This window comes from Lissotriton vulgaris, chromosome 8 (assembly GCF_964263255.1).
Source record: "Lissotriton vulgaris chromosome 8, aLisVul1.2, whole genome shotgun sequence".
In the NCBI taxonomy this organism is placed as follows: domain Eukaryota; kingdom Metazoa; phylum Chordata; class Amphibia; order Caudata; family Salamandridae; genus Lissotriton; species Lissotriton vulgaris.
The window spans coordinates 93117756-93134272 of NC_141696.1; the positions used below are offsets into that span (position 1 = coordinate 93117756).

The following is a 16517-nucleotide window of genomic DNA, read 5'->3' on the forward strand; positions in this document are numbered from 1 at the left end:
GAGAAGTATGCTGAAACTGCGTCTGCATTGCCAAAAGAAAGGATGGCTTTACCATGAGCCACTATGTTACCCTGCACAGATTAGTATACAAGAAAGGTGTCAAGAGTCTGCTTAAGAGGGTCCCAAATAGAAGGCAAAACCTATGAGGGAAAAACCTTCTGGCAATCTTAAAAGTCTTGACTGTAGATGCAAAATGGAAGGAAATATAAAGCACAAGACAAAAGAGAAGCATGCTAAACCCAGAAGAATATCCAGTAGAAGATTGAGCTACATGGAGCAAAGTCTGGGTTTAAAATGTAAGCAAACGGATAAAAAACGGGATGCAAAATATGGTAACTAACAAGCTGCAACATACACTTCATTCCAAACTACTTCCTTATATATGGTCTAATGTGAACTGACCTCACAGGAAAAGATGCACACTTCATCTTGGATTGTGAATCTCAGACCAAGACCCATGAGCAGAACACCATCTTGGAAAGGTTGTTTTTTATGAAGCTTGACCTCTCATTCACACGGGAAATCATTTTTACACTTGAGAAGTGAAGAAGCCCAAGTTTAACATCTTCCTTCCAGCATGATCTTCTGCAGCCCCACTGCCACCATACACACCCTTACAAAGTGCCACAGCAGCCAGCTGTGGGCTTAGAAACATCAGGACAGTTCTGACCTCATGGGGGCTGAGGCATGCACTGAACATTGTGTCTCCAGTGGTGCTGCCTGTCAATATGGCTTCCTCGTGTTCGCATAGAGCCTCCAGTTAGGCTTTGGCTTTAATTTTGGCACAGAAGCAACACACACCCTCATAATTAGGGAGCTCTATCCACCTTCCAAGTTATCTTAGTCTTCTTTTAGTCCCCAAAAGAAATCAGGAACTTTATGGGCTAGGGCAACACCTTACAAAGATCAAAATAGATAGTTTGCAACTAAATTGCCTAGGTAGAATATTCATTTTAATAAGTATAAACTTGTTAAATTTGGAAACATTATGTGAGGTCCACCTGGCGCAATCGTCCTTCATCAGAAATAAATAACACTTAAAATTAGTACAGATAACTTTGAGTGGGCTTGGCAAAAATCTATTCTAGTCCATTAGCAGTTATATAATGCATATCTAGCCCTAAACATCCCTGCGCTGCTGGTGCAAGGCAATTCTACAAGGAATCAGAGAGGGCTATTCTGGAATGGTCACGTTTTTAGTGATTTACGGAACAATAGTTTGCTCAAGGTCAACCTCAGGGAGGTGGGGAGGGTGTTCCATAATTTCGCTACATAATAGTGAAAGGATCGACCTCCCCATCTAGATCTTTTGATCAGGGGGATCCTGGCCCAAAAAACATTAGAGAAGAGCAAGGTGCATCCCGGAAAATAGGGAGAGGTCAGAGATTGAGAGATCAGTGGCCCTCTTTCCCGAAAGGTCCTGCGGGCAATGCAAAGGAATTTAAATGTAATCCGCTTTGCCACACGGAGCAAATGAAGAGCACTGAGGCTTTGATGAGCGGAGGGGTGTCTAGGGACATTGTGCAGAATTCAGGCAGCTGAGTTTTGCACCGTCTACAACTGCGTAAGGTCTTTTTGAGGGCAACCGGGTAAAGGGAGTCTTCATAATCCAGACGAGAGAGTACAAGGGACTGGACTACAAGTCTCTTAGAGAGAGGGGGGAGTAGATGAAGACTTCTTCTAAGCATCCTGAGAATGCCGAAGCACATTACTGCAAGCTTTGTTGCTTGTGGGACACCATTAAGGCAATCATCCAACTAGACTACTAGGCTCTTTATGTCTGTTTTTGGCTTGAGGGAAGTTCAAGGCTTTTTCGCCAGTCTAAATCCATTAAAGGATTCGGGTTATTGCCAAGGATCAAAAGTTCAGTTGTATTACCATTTAATTTCAGACAGGAGTTGTTCATCCAGGTAGCTACATTCTCTAGGCAGGGGCCCAGGAAAGCCTAGAGGGGATTGTGATTCTGAGTGAGGGAGAAGACCAACATCGTATTATTAGTGTAGGAAACTACTGATATCCCAAATGAATGGCTGATATCAGCTAATGACCTCATACATAAATTAAACAATGTGCGGCTAAGAGAAGAGTCCTGTGGTACACCGAATTGAATCAATCAATCAGGTGGCTTGTAAAGCATGACTACTCACCAGTAAGTATCTGAATGTGCTGGAGGGGACCGCTAGCTCATCGAAGATGCTATGGTTCAGTCGATGAGCCAGTTATTGAGGTCCTTCTTGAATTGAGGCAGTGACGGTGATTGTCTGAGGTGGAGCGCAAAGGTGGTCAAGGTCTTTGCTGCTACGTAGGAGAAGAATCTTACTCTGGTCATGGTCTTGCTAATACGTGGGTTGGAAGCCAGGCCAGGTGCGAGGAGTGGAGGTCTCTGGTGGGTATGTGGAATGTGAGGCGTGTTTACGGTACGCAGTTCCCACATCATGTTGGGCTTTGTGGGCATGTGTGAGGAGATTGAAGGTGATTATTTTTTTGACTGGGAGCCAGTGGAGGTCTCTCAGGTGCTGGTGATGTGACTGCAGTGGGGGATGTTGAGGATAAGTCTAGCAGAGGCATTCTAAATGTTCTGCAGTTTCTTGAGGAGTTTCTGGGTGATGTCAGCATACAATGTGTTGCTGTAGTCCATTCAGCTGCTGATGAGTGAGTGGGTCACCATCTTTCTGGACTCGGTGGGGATCCACTTGAAGATCTTTCAGAGCAGGCGTAGCATGTGGAGACAGGATGATGAGACAGCGTTGATCTGGTGACTCATGGTGACCGAGGAGTCCAGGAGGAAGCGGAGGTTTTGTGTTTGGTCTGTAGATGTGGGGGTTTCCAAATGTGGCTGGCCACCAGGAGTCATCCCAAGTGCACAGGGTGGGTCCCATGATGAGGACTTTGGTCTTCTCTGAGTTGAGCTTGAGGCAGCTGTTCTTCATCCAGGTGGCGACAGCCTTCATCCCAATGTGGAGGTTGTTTTTGGCAACTGTAGGTTCGTTGGTGAGGGAGAGAATAAGCTGGGTGTCATCGGCATAGGAGACAATGTGGAGTCTGGGATCCCTGATGAGGGCTGCGGGAGGGGCCATGTAGATGGTGAAGACAGTGGGGCTCAGGGAGGAGCCCTGAGACATGTCGTAGCTGATCTCTGGTGGTTCCGAGTGGAACAGTGGTAGTCTGACTCTCTGAGTTCAGCCAGTGAAGAAGGAGCGGATCCATTCCAGGGCATTGTCACAGATGCCGGCATCATGTAGTCTTGTGCAGAGAGACTGTATCAAAGGAGGCCAAGAGGTTCAGGAGGATTAGGGCTGCAGTCTGCTGTGGGTTTGAAAGCGCCGGGACACTCCTCGGAGTAGCCGAGCGCTATATAAGACACCCATAACATTAACATTAACAGTTTCTCCTCAGTTAAGGCGGATGCAGCCGTTGTCTGTGTCGGCGAGGAAGGCAGACTTGTTGCTGTGGTTGCTTCCGAAGCTGGATTTGGAGAGGTCAAGGATGTGGTTTGCTTTGATAAACTTGGAGAGTTGGGCGTTGATGGCCTTCATTATGATCTTAGTTGTGAAGGGGAAAAGAGAAATGGGTCTGAAGTGCTTGAGGTCTGTCGGGTCGGCAGAGGGTTTTTTCAGCAAGGGGTTGATCGCTGCTTGTTTCCAGTCTTACGGGAATGTGGCAGAAATGATGGAGCAGTTGATGGTGTGGCAGAAATGTGGGGCAATGATTGGGCTCTGTTGAAGATGAAGTGCGGGCAGGGGTCTGAGGGTTCTCCGGAGTGGATGCTCTTCAAGATCTTGAGGGTGTCATCAGCAGTGAGTGTCCAGCTTAGTAGGGTCTGTTGGGGTCCAGTGTCATTGAGTGCGATGGTTGAGGGTGGGGTGGGAGGTTCTTGGGTAGCAAGGCTGTCGAAGCTGTCATATATCTCCCTAATCTTGTGGTGGAAGCAGGTGCCAAAGTTGTACAGAGGTCTTGGAACTGTGGAATATCTGCTGTCTCTGTGCTGGATCTGGCGAATTCTTTGACCACGGCAAAATGTTCTTTACTATTGAGTGCATTGGTGTGATCCTTTCTTGTAGGGCCAGTTTCTTTGTTGTTCTAAAGAGGTGGTGGTGTGCGGTGACAGTGGTCTTGAAGGCTGAGTGGTATTCCGGGGGTCTGGTTGCTCCTCCTTCTCTTCTTGAGTTGTCTACAGGTGTGTCTGGATTCATGAATGGCGAGAGATCCATCGGTGGAGCTTGTGTGCTGAGGTGGAAGTGTCCATGGATGTCGGTGGAGGGGTTTTGCTGAGCGAGGTGTTGAGCTGTTGAGCTGTTCTTCAGTGACCTTGTTCCAACTTATGGGTGGTTTGTGGTGGTCGTGGTGGTCTACAGGACATGTGGTGAAGGAAAAGTGGACAAATATGTGGTCAGTTTAAAGGAGCTCAGTGGTGTGGCTGAAATTGACGTTGTCGCTGGTGGAGAAGATGGGGTTGAGCGTGTGTGCTGCTGTGTGGGTTAGGGAGGTTGCCAGTTGTTTGAGTCTGATGTTGGCGTGATTCTGCAGATGGTGGTGGCGATGTCTGTGGCAGAGGTGGAGTTAATCCAGGTTTAGGTGTCAAAGGCGTTGTCAGTGTCCACGGAGTCAAGCAGGTCCCAGATCTCCATAGACTTTTTGTGGAGGGTACATGTGCTAAGCAGGATGCGGTTGAGGCGGTCGGGTCTGGTATTTGTTAAAAGGATAAGTAGGGGTTAAGGAGGGGTTAAGCGAGGGTTAAGCAGGTATTCTGTGAGGGAACAAAACCCACCAATAAAAGAAAAGAGTGAGCACATTGCTATTCATAAAATGCACGTCTTAAACCACTACAGCTAAAAAGGTCCAGAAACTATTGTAAATGTACTCCAACCCAAACCTGGAGTATGATTAGCACCACACATGGCCAACAACTGGTACTGCAACACCCTCGCATAAAAATCAATATAATAATGCTAAATTAAAAATTATTGTAACAATTTAAATATATAAATACCTTTAATTAAATGTTAACAAAATTATCTAAACATAAAACATATCCATTAATTTTAAAATAGCTTAGTTACATTTTTCTGACTTCACAAATCAATGTAACATTAGTTTTATTTAAATATAAATAAATTAATTTGCATCATAAATATATATATATATACATATCCGTTCAAAACTCCTACTGATCGGCTCTGGACGCCGATCCAACCAACGCAGGTACAGACCACAACAGTGCTTTAAAGTACTTTCAAAGGTGGTTTATTGCTCCCTTGTCACCAGCATGACGCGCTCCGGCTACATCACATATATACATGTATATTTATGTGTGTACATATATATATATATATAAACGTTAGAAACAAAAAAACAAAACAAAAAAAAAAAATATATATATATATATTATAAATCTTTCATATATATATATGAAAGATTTATAATATATATATATATTTTTTTTTTTTGTTTTGTTTTTTTGTTTCTAACGTTTCTAAAGAACACATAATTTACCCTAAGATCCTTTTGATGAGAAGAGATAACATTTGCCATTGGGGTTTGAAGTTTTAGATGACATATCTACTGCTCAGTATTATGGAGAGGATAGCTTGAACAACCCTAGTATCTTATTTCTTATTTTACCTGTTTTGATACCATAGACTATGGGGTTCAAAACAGGCGGTACAAATAGGTAGATGTCACCCATCACAATGTAGGTTGTTGAAGATAAGCGCTCTCCAAACCTGTGCACTACAGACAAACCTATCAGCGGGACATAGAAGATCAATACTGCAGAGATATGCGATATACAGGTGTTGAATGCCTTTAAACTTTCCTTCCTAGAGAGGCCACACACTGTTTTCAGGATCATGACATAAGAAAAAGATATGAGCAATGAATCAACTCCCATAACAAACAGAATGGCACTTAAACCATAGACAATATTGGGTGTAGTGTCAGCACAGGCAAGCTTCATCACATCTTGATGGACACAAAAGGAATGCGATAGCATCGTGCTGTGACAAAAAGGCAATCGTTTAATTAAAAATGGAATTGGGGAAAAAAACAATGAACCTCGGATTACCGAGAGCAGTCCGATTAATGCTATTCTCTTGTTTGTCAAGATGGATGAATGCCGCAGTGGATTACATATAGCAACATAGCGGTCAAAGGCCATGGCCAGCAAAACAGTGGATTCCATCGCTGACAACGAATGGATCAGGAACATCTGCACCAAGCAGCCATTGAAAGAAATTTCCGTGACATCAAACCAGAGGAGGATCAATATCTTTGGCATTGTGCTAGATGATATGAGAATATCAATGGCAGCCAGCATTGCAAGAAACAAGTACATGGGCTCATGGAGGCTTGACTCCACCTTTATAATGTACATGATAGTGCAGTTTCCCAGAAGTGCAATGATGTACATTAGGCACAGTGGGAATGAGATCCACACATGAGCAAATTCCAGACCCGGAAATCCAACGAGGATGAATGCTGATGTGTCGTAGCCAGAGACATTAAACATGGTTGGAATGAACGGGTAGCATCTTATGACTCTTCACAGGCATTCCTTTTCTGCAATTAAGATATAATGGTTATCATAAATACACATAAATATAGTTGCTTCTACAAGAAAATACACAGCAAACATCTTTAGGAAAATGTAGTTTGTGTGTAAACTCAGATGACTAAGCACTCAAAGCATATACCCAATATTAGTGTGTATTTCAGATGATGCAAGTTTAAATCTACCTTACGCAGTACCACTACGGTCACCCATATTAATATCCGCCCCACAAAGAATAGGTGTCCTAACCACCATACCTCTTGTCAATGCCCTCCCGACTCTCTAATCTGAACCTAAGAGACCTATCCTGAACATCATCATTGGTGGCACTCTCTCAAAGGGTATCTGGCAAATACTGCAAAGGAACAAGACATAACTCATATGCCTGGTTGAAACATAGTTTCACAAAATCTCAGTCACATAGCTAAACATTATCTGCATCCAGAGCTACAGAGCTACAACATTGCTATTCAACAAAAAGCAGACAGTAGAATACCAATCTTAGTCCACGGATTAAGGAATACTCTTCCTTTCATGGCCAGTGTTTTAGATTCCCTTCCAAAGCAACATTTTCACCCTAATGTTAAGAACAGACTGGCTCTGCTTCATGTTCATTCCCCTGGTTGTAAGAGATGCTTTTGACCCCAAGTCGGTTTGACCGTAACCATTGTACTCACAGCATTCACACAATGCTACAATTAAAATCATATCTTGAAAGAATCAAATGTAACTCTCAATCCTTGGTGACAGGCTTATACAAACGTTTCCATAATTAGCCCACACTGTGTGGCATGGGAATGATTTTCTAACTGCTCTGCAAAATCTACCTTTTTTGACAATTAAAAGCATGTTATGTTGCGGGCTCATGGTATGGTTGTTTGTGTGCATTCTGGTCCCACATTCAAATATCCTGGTGTGGAGGACTTTAAGCTCATGCTGTGAATTGTTTAGCAACCTAACCTTACTGCAAATTTCAAGTATAACCTTGAATTTCGTGTGTAGAGAAAACAACTCACTTGCAAAGATAGCCTAAGTGAGCAGGGGCATGATCTAGCAACATGATTCAACTGTTAAACTGTGGGCAACACTGAGTCAAAAATACTCTCAAAGTTTTCACTTTCTTAGTTGTTTATATACCTACGTATTGTATCAGCAATCAAGGGAACACTGCCAAAATAGCCGCCAACTTGTTGCTTGCTGCATTGTTCAGGCTAATTCAATTCTTCTTCTTCATCAAATTGGACAAGCGCTGATTAACCTGTATGTCTGATGGTGAGATGGGTATTGTGGGTGTAGGTGTGAAGTTCACCAATGCATGAGTTGAAAGTAAAGCTGCACATTGCTATCAACAAGTGAAGGTAACATTTAGGACTCCTGTGCGAAACCGTGTACATTGAGAAAGCTGTGACTCTATGTGTTCCATTGCCACATCCAGATGATGGGTGGATGAGGAAGATGACAGAAGTTCTTTTGCATGCCACAACAGCCCAACCTAACCTATATACCAAGAAAGTAAGATGATGAGGTCCAAGGTGTTGGAGGCAGTGGAAACCAAGACCGCAAAAAACAAACCTTCACATTGATGCATAATTTCCAGCATTGCATCCTGAACATGAAGAACTACTGTCTTGATAGCATGACCAGGCTGAAAACCTGGCAGAAGATGAGCCAGATCAAACTTTTCATAAAAGATATTGCTCCATAGATGGTTGCAGACATATTATCAATGCTGTTTCATTGATTTTCAGAAACCAAGCAAGGTTGGAAATTGGACGTTCGCAGGTACAATGATCAGGGTTCAGATATGTTTGTCTTCTTATCCAAGCATCCTTCACAGAGTCTGAAATGGTAATACATTTAAAAGATGTGTTAATAAGGACAGTGTCAGGGTGAACAAGTAGTTCAAATCTCAAGCTTTGATATGAAATGTAATGAATTCATTCAATTTAGAGTGTTCTCATCAGTGACCAGATCTGTGCTAAATTCTCAGTACAGGTAAATATTTTCAATGGTTTGGGTAACTGCCCTCTACGATGCTGTAATAGTGGTAAAACAAAAAGCCCAGCCAACAACTGATGAGTCATATGCTGTCTGTAAGCCATCAGTCCTTTCAACCTGTCCATCATACTACATCAACAGGTCTGCTTATTTTGCCAACACAATCCCCTTCTTAGGCCTATGTCTTACAAACGATGCACCAAATCCTAACTCCTTCTCTACTAACAAATCCGGAGTTGAGCTAATACTCAAAAGATCCTCCATAGAACACTCGTACAATAGCAATTTCTAACAAAAATGCTGTCTTTTTCAATCATATGTAATGTATAGGGGTCCTGATTGGATTCCGCCTGCTTCACAGCAATGTAACCTTAACCCAGCAAGATTATTCATTTCAGTAGAGCGATTCACACCACTAAACTATCTAACTTGAAGAGACACAGGATATACAAGCTATACCTCCCAAATGTCTCCATACAGGTTTTGGATCCCAGAATTATTTAAAAGTCTGACTCATGGCTCTTAAATTCTTTCTTCAGATTGAGAGAACATCAACAATCCTGTTTCTCTTGCAGCACACACAGTAGAACTAAGAATCCACACATCCAAGACTTGATCTTTTGTTTGTTTCCAATGTTTGACATTGTATTTAATATAATTGAGTCAAACTAAAAAAGGGATGATTTTTTATCAGGATAGGCCCCGTGCTGTAGAAGCAAATCTCCAAATGGACTGACCCACCCAGTGGTTAAATGGGGAATAATTCCCAAATCAGGACTGCATTGATCGAATTGGGGTCATATCCACCTCCAATTGGCCCCTTGTAGGTCCATATTCGAAAGATTATTATGAACCCACAACATTGTGTCAAAATGCCTTCAATTCCAAAGTAACTATAATTTGGTTGTCATGCACAGTGCTATATGGCACTGAATGGCGATAACATCCCTGACTTATGATTCTACCTGCACTGTGTATTGTATGCCTACTTATGTGCATCCTCACAGGCAAGTCCAAGCTGCCTTGCTCAAATATTTGAACACCCTCACCCACTTCCCACCCTGTGTCCTGGCACTATCTTCCACTACAACAAAATGGCATACTGTCATTAATGTGTGACTTGATTTGGATCCAACAACAATAAATAGTCTCTACACAATTTTATAGCAGCTGCAAAAAAATCAAAACACTGTTATTTGCTGTTTTGTTGCGGTCATACCCTAAGAAAATGCATACATTTCTGAATTTAATCTTTGCTCTTTACTACAGATGCTCACATGAAGAAAGGTACTAAGCCTTGCTTGGCATTGTGGCAGCCATGTCTTACCCCGGGAGATTTTTAGGGTTGATTCTATTCCCACTTTCACAAGGAGTACCCTGGGAGTCTGTACTCTCTCCCAAACTAAAAAACTTGGAGTCTCTGGGCACTCTCCTCAACAACTCCATCATCTCATGCTATTTCTTTTCAGACTGCACACATCTGTTCCTAAAAGTCTCTTCTGCAGCAGACATTGAGCACCTCTTCCTGACGCTACCAGGAAAACAATCCAGGATGTCTCAGAATCACCTAAAACTAAATCCTCCTTTGAACTTCAAACAGGTGCTTCATTTGCTCCCCTTTAAGACTAGAATAAGGAAATTAATTTCTGATTGGGAATCCTAAACTTCATCTTGCACCCCTCAAAGCAGCCCTATACTCTGCCGCTAGACTTGTTTCAGACTCAAGAAAATATTACCCATTACCCCTATGCTCATTTCTATAATTTGCTTCACAAAGCCCTTCACACGAAGACCCTTTTCTCACATGGAGAAATTGACCATCTCTGGAGATCAACGCTGCCTTCGGAGCTCCAGCAACCTCCTTCTTTAAATACCTGTCTGCAAAAGAAATGGAACCCGTGAACAAGCCTTCTCGGGATGCGTCACCAGACTCTCGAAGAACATTCGCCTTTTAATCAGAACAAATTCCTCTCTGAAAGTCTTCATGCTGGAGATGAAAACTCTACTCTAGTAAAAATGTATCTTCGGTGGGTGGCTACTTTCTACTATTAAATTACTTTCTTAGTAAATCTAAAATAAGAAATAATGGACCACCTTTTCGAATTAAATATTACTCAACATCTAAGCGTATATAGACACATTTAGTATCTTATCCCATATCCCGTCTGCCCAGGGGACATTACTGTCCTGATGTTTTTGAGTACCAAAAGCTCCCCACCCATACTTGGACAAGAAGAAGCCAGGATAAGTCACATCTGAAACCACCCATCCGTCTCCTGGAATTGATGCACACCAACATCCCTACCTATCTACAATGAAGCGTAGAAATCGTCCCCAAAAAGTGTTTCTTCGACCCCAGGGAGTAAAATTGATCTTGACCCACACTTTAGTAACCCCAAATGTGTATTTAGTCACAGGACTGTAACATATGTTGCTATGTATCTTAAAATACTGTTGTTTAAATTCTGCTTTCTTTGTAAAGGGGTTGGACACCCCATGTGTAGAAAATGTCATAAGTAAGAACACGTAATAAATGAATAAACTGATAAAACTGAAATTCACCCGATGGACAAAAATTGAAGCAAGTCTTGGGCGCTGTTCAGTCGAAGTATCATGAAGCCTGGTTCCCACCACTGATTTGCCGCTATCTTTCAACACGCAGGTGCTGAATGTGGTTGCATTGGTCCACGTTGATCTGGAAGATTAGCTAAAATCTCTTGATTGCTTACAGGTGATCAGGGAAACTGCTGGTCCTCATAGTTATGTTCTCTGGACTCTAATACTGCACGGCTAATCTCCTAAAGCTAACAAAGGTCTCAGTCGTTATTGCAAATAGTGCACAATAAAGCAGCCCATGTCACTCTCGGCTGGAAAGAAAATTTCCTTTGCAACTTTGGTGTAATTCCAGAATCACCTGGATATAACACTAAAGGTACATTACACCTACCCCGAATATTACAACGACCCTAATCTTGGGCAGAATGGACAAATGGATATTGTGCAATATTATGAATTTGCACATTCATTTTCAATTTGGGTGCAAGTTTTAACACTGCTTTTCTTCTGCACCTGAAAATGACAGATAGCCCTAGAATTAGCAAATCTGGGGGCAGAAATATGGCATTGACATTCCCCAATCATTTGACTATTTTCAGTTCATTTGCAGTTGAAAAGTACACTGTCTTTCTATGAAACAACTGGGGTCATGTAGGGTGCAGGTTAAAATGTTATATATTATTTTCTTTAGAAGCAGGGACTGCAAGCAAGAATCTGAAGTATCATCTTCATAATTTATAAAGTTGAGTTGGTGCATCTGGTTTTCAGATTGTCTGTTGGACCATGACTTCTGATGCCAGCACTGTGACAGGGGTTGATTTGAATTATGCTGGCATTTTTCCCTAGTAATAGCCCTTAAACCAGAGATTTACAAACTGTTTTGCTTTGAACCCCCTGACCCAAAATATTTTGAACCTTATGGAAAGTCTTGGGTAATTATGATGGTTAGGGCTGAGAATGGGGATGGGGTTTATTAGATAATATTAGGGGCACATTTTCAGAAGTTCATACTTCACACCTAGGGCCTGATTACGATGTTGGGTGGAAAGCCTCCGACCGATAGTCGTGTTATCCTAGACAGTGTTGGAACCCATCCGCCCGACCCAGTCAGAAACAATTCTGACCGACTGATTACGGTGCTCACGGTCGCAAGGGAAACCGTTCGGTGATTCCGAATCAGTTCTGACCGGTACTCAGAGAATCTGAGTCAGTCAGAGCCGATTTGTACTGCTTTTGGACACGGTTTCTGGCAGATCGATTACAGTGTCGGATTCCGACACCCTTTTCAAGTCAGCCTGCCCCTCACAAAAAGGCTGTCGGAAAAAGACTTTGGGAATCCCAAGCAGGCCCCCCTTCATCATACCCAAGGGACCCCCTCTAAAACCACGCACAGTGTGGCAGGCACCATGGGGTGCCCGCAACAGGGTGCAAGGTAAGCATGAGCGAATTTTGCGGATCTCGCGTTCGCGAATTTTGCGGATTTGCGGATTCGCAATCCGCAAAATCCGCGAATTTCCGCGAATTTGCGGATTTTTTTTTTTTTTGTGTTTGCGCGGGTTTCTGCCAGTTCGCGAGGGTTTTGTACAATGTCGCAAATTGCGAACTTACCTGTCGGGTCGCAAGTTTCGCGAACTTGTTGTTTCTACGTGTCCAGCCTGTTTGGGACACTCTTCTTCATCACTGCCACTCTCTGTCACCACTGCCACTCTCTGACTACTCATGCCACCCTCTGGCCCACCCATGCCACCCTCTGTTTCATCACAGCACCCTCTGGTTGTCCAGTCAGTGTACATTATTGTGGCAACAAGCACACCTTCCCTGCCTCAAGTGACCTGAATTAATTTGGGGCTGATTAATGTGTCACAGAATATTTTTTTAGCTGGCACCTGCTTCCTTAGTGCTTCCTGATTAGTGATCTTTTGAACTTGCTAAGTGCTTTCATTGTTGCAAAATTAGTTACAACACCTGCCCTGCCCCAACTGACAATAATGAATTAGGGGCTGAATAATGGATTTGAACCTCCAGCCTGGCTCCTGCTTGTCTCCCTTAGCTGTAATTCAGGACCTTTGTGGCATATATGTAACTATTCTGAGGTTCAGAGCAGGGTCACATAATAGTTGCAACCTGCAACTGAACTCTGGAGGGGCCCCTCAGGAAGCACTACAGAAAATGGCTACTAATGATGAGCCTGAACTTTTGAACCTGGTAAGTAGTTACTTTCAGTTTTGCTAAGAGCGTATTTCTGCAATTTTGCACTTATTCGCACTTATTCGCGGGGCGCGAACTCACGCGAACAGTGCGAGCAGTGCGAGCCAAATCCGCTGCTCGCGGATTTGCGGATTTTGCAGGAAATTCGCAAATCTCGCGGATTGCGGATTTCCCGAAAATCCGCAAAATCCGCGAGCGGAACGGATTTTCCGCCCACCCCTAGTGCAAGGTTTTCTGCAGACACCCATTTCATTTTCCCCATAGGAGCCTTTGTTGTCGGTTAGAACACAGGCTCTCCAAATGGTGTTTGGAAGCATCGTAATCGGTCGGTCAGAACTGTCGACCACAAGTCAGTGGGAAACAATTCAGAGATGGAGTCAGTTGGAGGAGTTTCTGACCGACATTTTAATCAGGCCCTAAATGTGAGATGTGTAAAAGAGTAAACACATTAAAAAAATTAACTAGACAAAAAACACTACTCCAATTAATTGAGGTACTCATGCTCTTGGGTCCCAATGCAACTGCAACCTCTGCATTAATGACAGCTGCAGCCCTGAATAGTAGGCTGTTCCCTTTGCCTCTTTCACCCTTTCGGCACCACATATGGCCATCCCTCCATTCTTGAACAGATTGTCTGTCCCTTTCAGTAAAAATGAGCACCCATGTGTGGCCCACCTATTCCCTAATGCTCTCCCCATTATTTATTGTAAAGTATAGGACAGTCTTTATTGTGATGTGGTGGGCCCTTCACACTCCTGGGCTCCAGTGCTACTTTGCTTGCTTCACTAATGGCCAATCCTGTGACCCTGCCACCCTAGGACCGAGGACCATAACTGCCTTACATTTACAACACTTCAATTGGCATGCAAATGAAGACGTGCCTGGAAACGCGAAAAAATAAACTACGTTTTGATTCCAGGACATTTTTATTCACGAGTGCTTAATGAGACATTTGCGCTGATCTGGGAATGACACCTCGGACCACCGGGGGGTGGGGGGGGGCACCCCTAGATTTAAAGACCCAAGGTCTGTAGGTCTGTAGAGGGAGTTAAGGATGGCACGGGCCATTGTGTGCTTTATAGTTAGCCATCTACGTGGCCAGGGGATTAATGACTAAGTAGACTGCTCACACACCCTGTTCTTCATTTTTAGGTTTCGTCTGCACTGCACTATTGCTATGCTTGTGAAATCTCTTGTAGTTAGTATATCTTAAAAGGGGCATCTTATCAGTTCCCAAGCCCAATTACTGATTTTATTCGCTTTTGTGTGGAACTTTTTTTGTTAACTCCCTGGCTGCACACGTTTATGATACTTCTAAAGGTGTTCACACTGTTTAAGCCCCATTCACTATCAAGATAAGATCTCTTGGCACACAGAAGGCAGACAGCATGCTGGAATGCTTGCTTTTTATTACTTAGTTGTGTAAAGCAGATGCTTTAACTTTAGAATACTTTTGGATTTTCCTATTCATGCCTCAGTACCTTTCTTTGCACTTTGAAGGTATTTTCGAATAGATTTTTCAACTTAAACTATTTAGTCATTATGATCAAAATCTAAATGTTATACTAAACATTGTACGTTAAAAATAAAGTTAATATGCAAGAGCTATGCTATATTTTAGAGTCACAAGTGCAGTTACCTTGCATTCCCTACAGTCATCATTTCAGTGGTGTGGCAGGAGCAGTGAAACTGGGGCGTAAAGGTTCAGGAACCCATCTAAACACCAAATACTGCAATATTGTACTAGTAAACAGGTAGTCGCAAGTGCAGTTACCTTACAGGCAATAGGGTCATGATTGAATGGTGCAGCAGGTGCAGTGGCACTGGGGACAAAAGTTGTCATAACTTCTCTAAACACCAAATATTGCTATATTTTACTACTAAACAGTCAGTCACGGCACAATGTATTGCCTTTTTGTACATAAACAAGTCATAACACTTTAACAGACTTCTGTAATGCATATTGTACAACTACTCAGCAAGCGACATCTCACAACAAAAAACAGCTTATCATTAATCACAATAGGCGAAACTTAATGCATTTACCAATGCTTGTTTGAAATATTTTACTGACCCTGTCGCAGAACTGGAAACTGAAATACCAATAGCTACTAGTCAGTGCATGTGCTGGTGACAGCAGAGGCGGAGCTCTGCTGTCTGCGGCCACTGCTCCAACCTGGGAACTTTCAAAGTTGATATGTGCGCTGAAGACGGACACATGAAACACGAGGACCACTTTTGTGTATGTGGTGGAAAAGAGCAATGCGTGACTTTATTCTCAGATGCGAGCACCATTGTAATATATGTAGGAGCCGATGAAAAATGTGAATTAGGAACTGTGCTGAACACATCATGGGCCTTATCATGAAGTGCTGCGCCGCCACACCACAGACCCAGGCGCCTGTTTGTATTAAGGTTTGTTTGAGGTGCCTAAACTTATCTTTATTTATTAAAACAAAAGTATGTCTGTTTGTCCTTTATGCATTACTACACCATTCATCCGATCGCCATGAAACTTTGGGAAGTTGTTGAGTACACTCCCGCGAAGGTTTCTGGCAAAAAAAAAAAAAGAAACATTTGTCAAATATCTGCCCCCCGGCTCCCCAGGGCCCTCATAATCTTTCCAATACTGAACGTTTACAGTTTACGGTGCGACTCGCTTTTGCAATGCCCATCAACAAAGCACAAGGACAATCCCTGCAAGTGTGTGGACTATATTTGGGGAATCCGTGCTTCTCACATGGACAACTGTATGTGGCCAGCTCACGCGTCGGAAAACCTTCTGATTTATTCGTGTACGCACCAGACGCAAAAACAAAAAATACTGTGTATCCACAAGCACTCGAATAAATAAACAGAATTAAAACAACACTTTAAAATGTTTTCCATATTAAAATGAATAAGTTTCAATAAAAATGACACAATGTAAATTGAATGTTATCATAACAAGTTTCCTTAAATTTCCTTTCTTCTGAGATTGCAGCAACGTGCGACGGGTAAGCTAGTTACAAATAAAATATGTCTCCTAATTAGCATTTAATAGCATTTAATGCACGCAGTCAACATCCGTGAGGAGGGAGTACCCCTCCCTGTTTCTGACACGAAATGCCTAAAGTGGATGTATTAACACTCAGAACTGCTGAGTGATGTGTATGACCTTAAAATGTGATAAAGCAGCTACGTGACTCTGTGCTGAGCCAGCACA

General features: G+C 42.8%; 1 protein-coding gene across 1 annotated transcript; it reads right to left on the reverse strand.

Moving 5' to 3' along the window:
• Positions 1–4395: 4395 nt before the first annotated feature.
• On the reverse strand, positions 4396–6508 carry LOC147693502 (olfactory receptor 51E2-like). Its single transcript, XM_086936027.1, has 2 exons — positions 5583–6508; positions 4396–4480 (listed from the first exon to the last, which is right to left on the reverse strand). Exons 1-2 carry the CDS (start codon positions 6506–6508, stop codon positions 4396–4398), a joined length of 1011 nt encoding a protein of 336 aa, XP_086792153.1.
• Between the last annotated feature and the right edge of the window lie 10009 nt (positions 6509–16517).

Bases quoted from the DNA above. Each gene is read 5' to 3' on its own strand.
- LOC147693502 (XM_086936027.1), bottom strand. From the start codon at position 6,508: ATGTTTAATGTCTCTGGCTACGACACATCAGCATTCATCCTCGTTGGA. The intron at 4,481-5,582 runs CTCTCCATAATA...GGCAACCTCCCT, and splicing joins CTAGGGTTGTTCAAGCTATC to AACCCACACAGCAGCACACA.